Source organism: Salmo salar, chromosome 27, assembly GCF_965601325.2.
Source record: "Salmo salar chromosome 27, fSalSal1, whole genome shotgun sequence".
Classification (NCBI taxonomy): Eukaryota; Metazoa; Chordata; class Actinopteri; order Salmoniformes; family Salmonidae; genus Salmo; species Salmo salar.
In genome coordinates this window covers 25,161,170-25,174,305 of record NC_138317.1, presented here as the reverse complement: position 1 = coordinate 25,174,305, position 13,136 = coordinate 25,161,170, and the positions used below count along the sequence as shown (strand labels likewise).

The 13,136-nt window shown below is 41.2% G+C and overlaps 1 protein-coding gene across 2 annotated transcripts in view; it reads right to left on the bottom strand.

The window, feature by feature from the left end:
- Nucleotides 1-674: 674 nt before the first annotated feature.
- Nucleotides 675-13,136, bottom strand: part of adcy2b (adenylate cyclase 2b (brain)) — a 132,922-nt gene continuing 120,460 nt past the window's right edge. For both annotated transcript variants that reach the window (XM_014177944.3, XM_045709582.2), the window contains exons 20-25: nt 8,846-9,004; nt 8,493-8,639; nt 7,949-8,056; nt 7,445-7,559; nt 7,171-7,295; nt 675-1,663 (exon numbers count right to left, since the gene is read on the bottom strand). In XM_014177944.3, coding sequence (XP_014033419.1) covers nt 1,511-1,663; nt 7,171-7,295; nt 7,445-7,559; nt 7,949-8,056; nt 8,493-8,639; nt 8,846-9,004 — 807 coding nt within the window. In that variant the 3' untranslated portion in view covers nt 675-1,510. The remainder of the gene's footprint in view (nt 1,664-7,170; nt 7,296-7,444; nt 7,560-7,948; nt 8,057-8,492; nt 8,640-8,845; nt 9,005-13,136) is intronic.

Sequence of the window (13,136 nt, the reverse complement as noted above, 5' to 3'; positions counted from 1 at the left end):
TCTGATGAAACAAAAATAGAACTGTTCGGCCATAATGATCATCGTTATGTTTGGAGGAAAAAGGGGGAGACTTGAGAGCCGAAGAACACCACCCCAAACGTGAAGCACGGGGGTGGCAGCATCATGTTGTGGGGGTGCTTTGCTGCAGGAGGGACTGGTGCACTTCACAAAATAGATGGCATGATGAGGTAGGAAAATTAGGTGGATATATTGAAGCAACATCTCAAGACATCAGTCAGGAAGTTAAAGCTTGGTCGCAAATGGGTCTTCCAAATGGACAATGACCCCAAGCATACTTCCAAAGTTGTTGCAAAATGGCTTAAGGACAACAAAGTCAAGGTATTGGAGTGGCCATCACAAAGCCCTGACCTCAATCCAATAGAACATTTGTGGGCAGAACTGAAAAAGCATGTGCGAGCAAGGAGGCCTACAACCTGACTCTGTCAGGAGGGATGGGACAATATTCACAGACTGGGAATTTTTACTTAGATTAAATGTCAGGAATTGTGAAAAACTGAGTTTAAATGTATTTGGCTAAAGTGTATGTAAACTTCTGACTTCAACTGTACATAATAAAGTACAATATTTGATCAAACTACCTCTTTATCAAACTACTTAGTGGACTTTCAGTGCAATCATAAATAGTTGACTTTCAACGACACGAGGCACATTGGTTCACTTATATACAAATGTTTTAATGAGTAAGAAAATGATGGCGTCAAAACATGGAAACATTCTCCTGTTGTTGATATTGTTTTCTCGTTTTCTTACAAAAGTCCAGTAGCTCTTGATTCCCCGACTGCTCTTGAGGTCCACGTCGCTTTCTGCTCCAGAGCCATAGAGAGAGGCTAGCCATAGACAGTTTGGCAAACTATCCTTCATGTTGGCACCACATTTTAATTAGATTTCTGACTAAAAGTACTGTAATAGTGAAAGGACTATCGGTGCCAAGATGGCTTCGACTATCTGTGTCTGCACTGCACCACTCGACCGCTCAGGCAGTCAATGAAATCCACTCCAGGTAGAAATTTCCCTTGCGCACAGATCTAAGATCAGCTTACCCTAAACACATCCTAACCTTAACCATTAGGGGAGAGGGGAATGCAAAACTGACCTAAGATCAGTATCTAGGGACAACGTTACCCTGTGAAGTTCAGTTACTACTGTGTCCAGCTAAGGAGGAACGATGCAGGTAATACTGTATGTACAGCCGTCTGTCTGTTGTTCTAAATGTTGTCTGTCTGCCATTCTGTCTGGTTCAGATGAAGTGGTCTGGAGTTACTGTTGTAAACAAAGTCAGTTGTTTGATACGTTCTACTACAGCAGGCAGTACTGTGTGTTACGTGTGTGTGTAAGTTCTCGTATGTTTGTGTGTGCTTTATTTGTGCATGCACGTATGTGTGTGTGTATGTGTGTGCAAGTCTATCTGTGTGTATGTAGATACATTTGTTTGTATAGTTTAAGTGTGTTTGCATGTGTGTGTGTATGTGTAATGTTCAGTGTATGATGTTCAAGGCATCACAGTCCCTTGAGACAGCGATCTGGTCATCTCTGTGTGTACGAAGAAGGTTTTGAGCTCTCCCTTCCCCTTCACGTTGATGATGCCTCGACACGAACACATGTAGCCCAGCGTCGCTAGGATACGACTTGTCTCCTCAGTTACCTGGAAGCAGGGAAAACATACAGTTATGAATATAACTACTATTCCCTGAAGGAGGGAACATATTATGGGGAGTCAACGACCAGTCCTATTCACCAGAGGAAAACTGAAATCACGGAAGCTCCGCCTTCCTGGCTATAATATCAGGGCTCGCATTCATTCCTTCAATTCAGTAACGCTCAGGCACATGCGAACTGGCACCGAGTGCCCCAGCTGAAACCGTGCCAGACAGAGCAGTAATGCCAGAACCCGCCACTGGACGGAGCACTCTGCCAGTCTCCCTACATTATGTCCTGAAAGGACCGAGCACCACCATGAGGACTGGGATAATTTTTGTTGTTGTTGTCATGCTTGTTTTCAAATCCACCACTCTTGACAACCGTGTGTCTGAACGCGCGGGAGGAACTGTGTTTATTATGCCCACACCTGGACGATACCGCTCTCTCGATACCCCTGAACCCCAAGGAACCTTGGGTTGAAACAATGTGCTTTCATGGTACCGCATTTCTGATACCCGGCCCACACCGGGTTTGGGGACTTCGGCAACCAGTAACTTTTCCTGACAGCCAGGATAGTACCGCGGGACAGACGCAGCACAAAAACAGCCATAGCACAGATTTTGCCGAGAAGCTCTGAATCCAACTCTTCGCCTCCACGGTCTTATTTAGCTCATGTAGCATATCGATATGATGATACTGCTGTAGCATTGTGACCACATTTAACGACCGGGCCACCACACCCTCAGCCTGATACAGGTTGTCCAGGTGATCCGCTGAGAACTGTCACTGTATATTCAGAGAACGGTGCTAGGATTAAGCCCCTTGTTAGCATCTGGAGCTAAGTAACTCACCAGCTTAACATCCATCAGCGGTGGGAAAATGAGGCCCACCTCCTCAATACCCTCTACTTCAGGGATCATCAACTAGATTCAGCCGCGGGTCAATTTCTTCTTGAGCTGATAGTCGGGGCGCCGGAACATAATAACAACGAATTTGAACACCGCAAATTGACCACAAGAAGCCCAAACATATATAATATTTGACTAAAACATAACAATTTCAAACAATGCTAACATTTTTAAACCATCACGTGTCTCTCTATTATGTGGAGGAACACTTTGGAACAGATTTACAAAACTAAAATCACTTGGAACAGATTTCCTGGTGCTTTTACAGTCTTTTATGTCCATCAATAAAAATAAATATACAGTTGAAGTCGGAAGTTTACATACACTTAGGCTGGAGTCATTAAAACTCGTTTTTCAACCACTTCACAAATTTCTTGTTATCAAACTATAGTTTTGGCAAGTCGGTTAGGACATCTACTTTGTGCATGACACAAGTAATTTTTCCAACAATTGTTTACAGACAGATTATTTCACTTATAATTCACTGTATCACAATTCCAGTGGGTCAGAAGTTTACATACACTAAGTTGACTGTGCCTTAACTTCTTTGGGATAGGTGGCAGTATTTTCACGGCCGGATAAAAAACATACCCGATTTAATCTGGTTACTATTCCTGCCCAGAAACTAGAATATGCATATAATTAGTATATTTGTATAGAAAACACTCTAAAGTTTCTAAAACTGTTTGAATGGTGTCTGTGAGTATAACAGAACTCATATGGCAGGCCAAAACCTGAGAAGATTCCATACAGGAAGTGCCCTGTCTGACAATTTGTTGTCCTTCTGTTGCATCTCTATCGAAAATACAGCATCTGTGCTGTAACGTGACATTTTCTAAGGCTTCCATTGGCTTGCTAAAGCTGCCAGAAAGTGGAATGGGGTGTCTGCTGTCTCTGGGCGAAGAACAGCAGGAGAATTTGTAAGTGGTCAGCCTGGGGACAGTGACACTGGAGATGCGCAGTCACGAGACTACTCAATTTTTTTCTTTCAGCCTTTGAATGAATACAACGTCGCCCGGTTGGAATATTATCGCTATTTTACGAGAAAAATTGCATAAAAATTGATTTTAAACAGCGGTTGACATGCTTCGAAGTACGGTAATGGAATATTTTGAATTTTTTTGTCACGAAATGCGCTCGCACATCACCCTTCGGATAGTGACCTGAACGCACGAACAAAACGGAGCTATTTGAATATAACTATGGATTATTTGGAACCAAAACAACATTTGTTGTTGAAGTAGAAGTCCTGGGAGTGTATTCTGACGAAGAACAGCAAAGGTAATCAAATTTTTCTAATAGTAATTCTGAGTTTAGTGAGACACAAACTTGGTGGGTGCCAAAATAGCTAGCCGTGATGGCCGAGCTATGTACTCAGAATATTGCAAAATGTGCTTTCGCCGAAAAGCTATTTTAAAATCTGACACCGCGATTGCATAAAGGAGTTCTGTATCTATAATTCTTAAAATAATTGTTATGTATTTTGTGAACGTTTATCATGAGTAATTTAGTAAATTCACCGGAAGTTTTCGGTGGGTATGCTAGTTCTGAACATCACATGCTAATGTAAAAAGCTGTTTTTTGATATAAATATGAACTTGATTGAACAAAACATGCATGTATTGTATAACATAATGTCCTAGGAGGTCATCTGATGAAGATCATCAAAGGTTAGTGCTGCATTTAGCTGTGGTTTTGGTTTTTGTGACATATATGCTTGCTTTGAAAATGGCTGTGTGATTATTTTTGGCAGGGTACTCTCCTGACATAATCTAATGTTTTGCTTTCGCTGTAAAGCCTTTTTGAAATCGGACAATGTGGTTAGATTAACAAGAGTCTTATCTTTAAAATGGTGTAAAATAGTTGATTGTTTGAGAAAATTGAATTGTGGTATTTTAGTTGGTTTTGTATTTCGCGCCGTGCGATACCATTGGCTGTTGGCTAGGGGTTCCGCAGGCGGAACGGGGTTCCGCTAGCGGAACGTCTGTCCTGAACAGGTTAAACAGCTTGGAAAATTCCAGAAACTGATGTCATGGCTTTAGAAGCTTCTGATAGGCTAATTGACATCATTTGAGTCAATTGGAGGTGTACCTGTGGATGTATTTCAAGGCCTACCTTCAAACTCAGTGCCTCTTTGCTTGACATCATGGGAAAATCCAAAGAAATAAGCCAAGACCTCAGAAAAAAATGGTAGACCTCCACAAGTCTGGTTCATCCTTGGGAGCAATTTCCAAACGCCTGAAGGTACCACGTTCATCTGTACAAACAATAGTACGCAAGTATAAACACCATGGGACCACGCAGCCGTCATACCGCTCTATCAACTAGAGATGAACGTACTTTGGTGCGAAAAGTGCGAATCAATCTCAGAATAACAGCAAAGGACCTTGTGAAGATGCTGGAGGAAACAGGTACAAAAGTATCTATATCCACAGTAAAACAAGTCCTACATCGACATAACCTGAAAGGCCGCTCAGCAAGGAAGAAGCTTCTGCTCCAAAACCACCATAAAAAAGCCAGACTATGGTTTGCAACTGCACATGGGGACAAAGATCGTACCTTTTGGAGAAATGTCTCTGGTCTGATGAAACAAAAATAGAACTGTTTGGCCATAATGACCATCGTTATGTTTGGAGGAAAAAAAGGGGAGGCTTGCAAGCGAAGAACACCATCCCAACCGTGAAGCACGGGGGTGGCAGCATCATGTTGTGGGGGTGCTTTGCTGCAGGAGGGACTGGTGCACTTCACAAAATAGATGGCATTATGAGGGAGGAAAATTATGTGGCTATATTGAAGCAACATCTCAAGACATCAGTCAGGAAGTTAAAGCTTGGTCGCAAATGGGTCTTCCATATGGGCAATGACCACAAGCATACTTCCAAAGGTTTGGCAAAATGGCTTAAGGACAACAAAGTCAAGGTATTGGAGTGGCCATCACAAAGCCCTGACCTCAATCCTATAGAACATTTGTGGGCAAAACTGAAAAAGGGTGTGTGAGCAAGGAGGCCTACAAACCTGACTCAGTTACACCAGCTCTGTCAGGAGGAATGGGACAAAATTCACCCAACTTATTGTGGGAAGCGTGTGGAAGGCTACCCAAAACATTTGACCCAAGTTAAACAATTTAAGGGCAATGCTACCAAATACTAATTGAGTGTGTGTAAACTTCTGACCCACTGGGAATGTGATGAAAGAAATAAAAGCTGAAATAAATCATTCTCTCTACTATTATTTTGACATTTCACATTCTTAAAATAAAGTGGTGATACTAACTGACCTAAGACAGGGAATTTTTACTTGGATTAAATGTCAGGAATTGTGAAAAACTTAGTTTAAATGTATTTGGCTAAGCTGTATGTAAACTTTCAACTTCAACTGTATATATGTATGTACTGTATGTATGTATATGTATATTGTGTATACTTTATTCAGAAAACCTACGGAGCCGAATAAGACAACCCACGGGCCGCCAGTTAGGAAACCCTGCTCTACATTCAAGAACTCGCTATAACCTGGTAGCACCAGCCTGGCTGAATGAGGGGAATCCAAGATCACCTTTATCTCATCTGCAAAATCTTTAAACAGGGGTAAGCAACGCTTCCCTTCCCATGAGTATCTTTCAATTTTCATTGTGAAACCACATGCCCTTGAGCACGGTCGGAGGTTCAAACTTGCCATTTTTAACTTACTCTTACCACTGGCCATCTTACTCAAGCAAAGAAGCACAGTCTACACAAGTAGAGCAGAAAGTAGTGGGTTTTTAGCAAACACAAAAAACAATACCAAGACCCAAAACTCGCAATATCTAGAGGGACAAGTACCCTCTCCCCACCAACAGACACCTAAGTCGGAGCCGAATCTCGTAGCCTCGTGTGCTTGAAAAGTTTGTAAATTGCGTGACACGTTCTTCCTTCAGGCGAGATGAAGAGCGAAGAATTGAGGAAATGAATGCGCGCCCTGGTATTATAGCCAGAAAGGCGGGGCTTCTGAGGGTGGTCTCGACATTCATTAGCCCGTTGGGCGTAATTTCTTCAGGTGATTATGATTGGTCGTTGACTCCCCATAGTGTGTTATACCAAGTGACCGACTGAAAGGGAACACAAAGCAGCATGTCCAAACAAATCACATGTAGGCAGGATATTCTATAGAAGTACATATCTAACTCAAATTAATTTAATAAGATCTCTGTGGTAAATTCATTTTAATAACTGGAGACTTAATCAGGAAAGGAGAGTAGTCAAAGAGATAAGTTTATCGTGGCTTTGAGTATATTGTATAGTTCTGCATTATTATATATCCACATTTGCATAACATCTGCTCTGTACCTGTATACCGTACTCATTAACCCTGATCTATTTCTGCAGCGACCCCTAGTGGTATAAAATACAACTGCATTGAGCTATTATTACTGTAGCAGCGTTTCCCTAAGGGGTGCACATTTTGGGTGTTGCCCTAGAACTACACTGCTGATTCAAATAATCAAAGCTTAATGATGAGTTGATTATTCGAGTCAGGTGTGTAGTGCTAGGGAGAAAAATAAACAAGATAGAGTTTGGGAAACTTCTGTAGCATTACTATTCGTATAACTGTATTAATTGAGTACCTGTATTTTTCCCAGTACCCCAGTACTCTCCATCCTGCTGGCCACATTAACACTGTTCCCCCAGATATCATACTGAGGCTTTTGAGCTCCGATCACCCCTGCAATCACCGGACCATGGTTTATCCCTGACACAACCAGGAAGAAGGGTTAGAGGTCACATGTAAGACAGAGTCGGACTGTACCAATTACACTATACCGTCTCTCTCTCTCCTCTCTCCTTCTCTCCTGTCTCTCTCATACACACACGCACTCTCTCTCTCTCCCTCTCTCTTACCGACTCGTAGCCTGAAGTCATTGAAAGAGTGTTTGTTGATAACGTCTAGTTTCCCAACCAGAGCGAAGGCAAACTCCATCATTGTGCCGATGTGCATGTACTGACGGTCATGTTCCTGAGAGGTAGAAGATTGAGTGAGGGAGAAAGAAAAAATGGAAAGGAACAGAGAGAGGAAAGATACAAGGGAGACAGAAAAGGGCAAGAGAGAGGAGGGGGGTAGAGGAATGGAGAGAGAGGGAGAATCATTCAGTTGTTTAGCACCATCACACAGCTTTAAACCTGTAATTGGAGGTGAGTTGATGCTGTAGCTGAGTTTGATCATTTCTGTGGGTTTCAAATATATGTCATCCAGTTCCCACTGTGTGTGTGTGTGTGTGTGGTGTGTGTGTGTGTGTGTGTGTGTGTGTGTGTGTGTGTGTGTGTGTGTGTGTGTGTGTGTGTGTGTGTGTGTGTGTGTGTGTGTGTGTGTGTGTGTGTGTGTGTGTGTGTGTGTGTGAGATGTACCTGTGTGTATTCAGGTCCAGGTGTTGCGTTGAGACCAGTAGCAGCCATATAAGTGCTGCCAATAGTCTTTATCTTCTCCACCCCGCTGAACTTAGGCTTGGACAGCAGCTATCACACAGAGATAGAGAGGGTAGAATTTAGCCTTGGACAGCAGCTGTCACACAGAGATAGAGAGGGTAGAATTTAGCCTTGGACAGCAGCTGTCACACAGACAGAGAGAGAGAGAGAGGGTAGAATTTAGCCTTGGACAGCAGCTGTCACACAGAGATAGAGAGGGTAGAATTTAGCCTTGGACAGCAGCTGTCACACACACAGAGAGAGAGAGATAGAGAGAGAGAGAGGGTAGACAATTAGCAAGAATACTGTAACAAGGGTGTTACAGACAGTTTGGTTACAGATGTATTCCTGTTATCAGTGAAGATGCTCTGTATTGTCTAACATCCCGTTATAATCAGTAGTAACGGATATATTATTACTGTGACACATTCCACAACAGCCCAACACACAGATGTGATTAGTAGCCAATGAGGACAGAGTAACTCACCTCGTCAAAGTCAGCGATGATCTCGTTGAGGAGTCTGAGACATTCCAGGCCCTCCTTGTTGACGTCTGACTCTGTGTAGAACTCCTTAAAGTCTGGGATGGAGGCGAACATCACACACACCGACTCATACGACTGGTGGTACAGATCCTGGAGAAACAAGCACACAGACACAGGTCAGTGGAATGGATCAGTGCTACTGGTTCCATATAGGGTTAGAATGTGTGGTTCTAAAGTTACTTCTAGAATGCATTCATTTTGTGTCTTCTTTGAAGAATTTTAGAATGGGAATGTGCTTCGTTCTATGATTGTGAGTTCTCAAGGTTCTGATGTCCTGTGAATGGTCACTGCCTCACCTCGTTCTTCCAGTTACGTCCCAGGAAGTGTTCTGCAACATGGGCCGGTAGAACGTTCTCTAGTAGAACCCTGTTCAGGTTCTCCATGGTCTCAATCTCCTCACACTCTCTCTTGAACTTGTCCCTCCACAGGAAGTCCAACCTACAGTAATATTCATTCTGTTAACAGGAGGACACAGAGACGGTAAAGATATGGTGGTAATAAAGTAAATAATAAATCATTTTACTTTACTCTCTGAAATGACTAAGCTTGAGTGAAGGTTTACCAATAATAGCATCAATTAAGTGATGATATTTTATTACTGTAAATGTAGGAGGTCCATTTTTTATGAATTTGCTGAACAGATCAAGTTAATTAAAATGAGACTGGACTTGACTCACTGCTGACTAGACTTCTGAAACAATGAAATAATTGAAAACAGAACACATGGGTCAATGTGCTGCATGGTCAAACATATCGTTCTCAAAGTGTTTTTTAAATTTTTTATTGTCCACTTGGAGAGTCACTGCTTCAAGCTACATCTGTAATCTATAACTGTTCCTCTCACACATTCTCCTAACTTTAACGTCATGGACAAAATATCATATTTTGGGCATTTTCCTCCCCCATAGACCTACAATACTCCTACTGTCAACTAATCATCCCCCTTCCATCCAAAATTGAGATAATCTGATGGCAGAATAAGAGACTCTGTCCCAAATGGGACCCTTTTCTCTATATACAGTAGTGCACTACTTTTTACAAGGGCCCTGGTCAAAACTACTGCACTTTATAGGGATTAGAGTGCCGTTTGGGACGTAGAACTATCTCACCAACTGGCCCTTAAGAGCATGTTTTGTATTCATGGAAAATGAGCGCTCCGGTAAAAAGACAATGAAGCAGAGGATAGCGGCTTCACTCCAGGAAACGCTGAACACCAGCCTGATTAGCATAAAGTATAGGTGCTGGTTTCTCATTGGTTATTCGTGAGATGGTGGTCAAAACGCCCAGGTGTGTGTGTGTGTGTGTGTGTGTGTGTGTGTGTGTGTGTGTGTGTGTGTGTGTGTGTGTGTGTGTGTGTGTGTGTGTGTGTGTGTGTGTGTGTGTGTGTGTGTGTGTGTGTGTGTGTGTGTGTGTGTGTGTGTGTGTGCGCCCTGTATTAGAGCTTATGTGGGCCGGCGTTTATATACGTGTGTGTGTGTACTAGTTAGGTCATCCTTGTGAAGAGCTGAGAAAGCCTAGTAACTAGGTCAGGCAGGAACAGTGGTATTATCAGAGGCTGTTTAGAAGGTAATTACTGATGACGCTTAATGAATGAATCATTCATCTGTTCTTTAGGGATTCAGCATTACCTCATGTTTAGAGCCAAATGCTGCAAGGGAGAGACTATTTAACACCTCCAGAAAATATTTGCAATAAACAAAGGCTTACCATTGTAAAATCGTTTAAAATACAGCTAACCAAATACTGCAATTAAATGAAACATGTACGTCATCCCCAAAACACAGCCCCTACCCTACTGGTGACTATAACCCAGTTTGTCAACAGGGTGAACTGTATGGGCAGGCTCTTGTCCAATGGGAATGGTATATTTGGGTACACAAAACTGTCTCTGAAAAGCTCTGATGGATGGTACTCGAGAGCAGTGGCTTAGGCAAACATTTGATGATGGCAGGGCCAGCAAAAATGTAGGTCGGACAAAATTTAGGCACTCAAATCATAATTTCATTATCATAAAAGCATAGCCTATCCTATACCCTAGACAGCAAATTCTCCAATGTTAAATCATCACTGACATCAGGCCTTTAAGTGACATTATTGTCACGACTTCTGCAGAAGTCGATGCCTCTCAATCTGTGTTGATGTATGCGCACGTTAGTCTGGTTGCACTGGGTTATGTATACCCATTTTGTATTTTGTGTTCATTGTGCCGTGTGCTTTTGGTTCGCCTGAATAAAAGTCTCCGTGTGCTACCAAATACATGCTCTCCTGCGCCTGACTCCCTTGCAGCCACTTCCGCATACCTGACAACTATGCTGGCTTGTAAAGTGATGTTATTCCTACTGAAATACAGACAGTTAGCACATCCAACAGTTAGAATTTTTATTCATCTGCAACCTGCTTCCGAAATAATTGTCAGGATAAGGAATATTAAGAAAGGAGACTACCTAAACCATTTTAACTGTAACACCCACTTCAGTAATGGGTGCAATAAATCTAACTAACTGATTGAATTAGTTGATAAAAATGTATGCTATTTGTCTTTGTGTAGCATAAGATTAATAAATCAATCAATGTACATGTAAAAACACAGATATTAATTCAAAACAATCCTAAAAAGTCTAGCTGCAGTAGGCACACTGTGAAATAAGATCATGATGGGCAACGTTTTGATGGGAACATTTTACTCTCCACTCGACACTGGTTATTAACACTAACACTAGGATTCTTTTACACCTGAGTGTTAATTTAACTCCTTATTCAACACTAGAAATGTTACACTGAAAAATCAATACTAGGTAACACTGGCCTATTTGCTTTGTACTTTAATCGATCGCACACAACAAACCATCTAATAAGTGATTTCACATTATAGATAAATAGTCTTGTAGGCCTACGTTAATCCATGAGTCTTGCTCTTAACATGCGACTCACATAGACCTACACATAATAAACCATAGGTCTATAAATAATAGACTGAGACTAGAGCATAATGTCCTGATATAACAGTAATAATCACAATAGGCAGCCATAGCCTACAGTGCCTTCAGAAAGTATTCATACCCCTTGACTTTTTCCACATTTGTTGTGTTATAGCCTAAATTCAAAATGGATTAAATTGCTTTTTTTCCTCACCCATCTTCACACAATACCTCATAATGACAAAGTGAAAAGATGTTTTTAGAAATGTTTGCAATTTATGTTAGAATTACTGTCACATCCTGACCATAGAGAGCTCTTATTTTCTATGGTAGAGTAGGTCAGGGCGTGACTGGGGGGTTTATCTAGTTTATTTATTTCTATGTTGTGTTCTAGTTTCTTTTTTCTATGTTGGGTTTTTTGTAAGATTCCCAATTAGAGGCAGCTGGTCATCGTTGTCACTAATTGGGGATCATATTTAAGTAGTTGTTTGCCCACCTGTGTTTGTCTTATTTTGAGTTAGTGCATGTTGCACCTCTGTCGTCACGTTTTGTTTATAGTTTATTGTATGTCTTGCATAGTTTCACATATTAGTAAAGATTTGGAACAATACTCACACTGTGCCTTGGTCCTTCTCTACAAACAATCGTGACAATTACTTTTGGCAGCGATTACAGCTGTGAGTCTTTCTGGGTAAATCTCAAAGAGCTTTGCACACCTGGATTGTACAATATTTGAAAATGTTTCTTTAAAAATATCTTCAAGCTTTTTTCAAGTTGGTTGTTGATCATGGATAGACAGACATTTTCAAGCCTTGCCATAGATTTTGAAGCTGATTTAAGTCAAAACTGTAACTAGGCCACTCAGGAGCATTCACTGTCTTCTTGGTAATCAACTCCAGTGTATATTTGGCCTTGTGTTTTAGGTTATTGTTCTGCTGAAAGGTGAATTTGTCTCCCAGTGTCTGTTGGAAAGCAGACTGAAACAGGTTTTCCTATAGCACTTACTTATCTCTATTCCGTTTCTTTTTATCTTAAAAAAAACTCCGTAATCCTTGACGATGACAAGCATACCCATAACATGATGCAGCCACCACCATGCTTGAAAATATGAAGAGTGGTACTCAGTGATGTGTTGAGTCGGATTTGCTCCAAACATAACGCTTTCCATTCAGGACATCAATTTCATTTTTTTTGCCACATTTTTTGCAGTTTTACTATTAATTTAGTATTGTGGAGTAAGTACAATGTTGTTGATCCATCCTCAGTTTTCTCCTATCACATCCATTAAGCTCTGTAACTGTTTTAAAGTCACCATTGGCCTGTTGGTGAAATCCCTGAACAGTTTCCCTCCTCTCCGGCAAGTAAGTGTCTTTGTAGTGACAAATACTTGTATGAGTGGGGTACAGAGATGAGGTAGTCATTCAGAAATCATGTTAAACCCTATTATATAAACTCCATGTGATGTATTATGTGACTTGTTAAGCTCATTTTTACTCCTAAACGTATTTAGGCTTGCCATAATAAATGGGTAGAATACTTATTAACTCAAGACATTTCAACTGTTAATTCTTAATTAATTAATAAACATTTCGAAAAACATAATTACACTTTGACATTATTTGCTATCGTGTGTAGAACGATGACACAAAATCGCTATTTAATCAGTTTT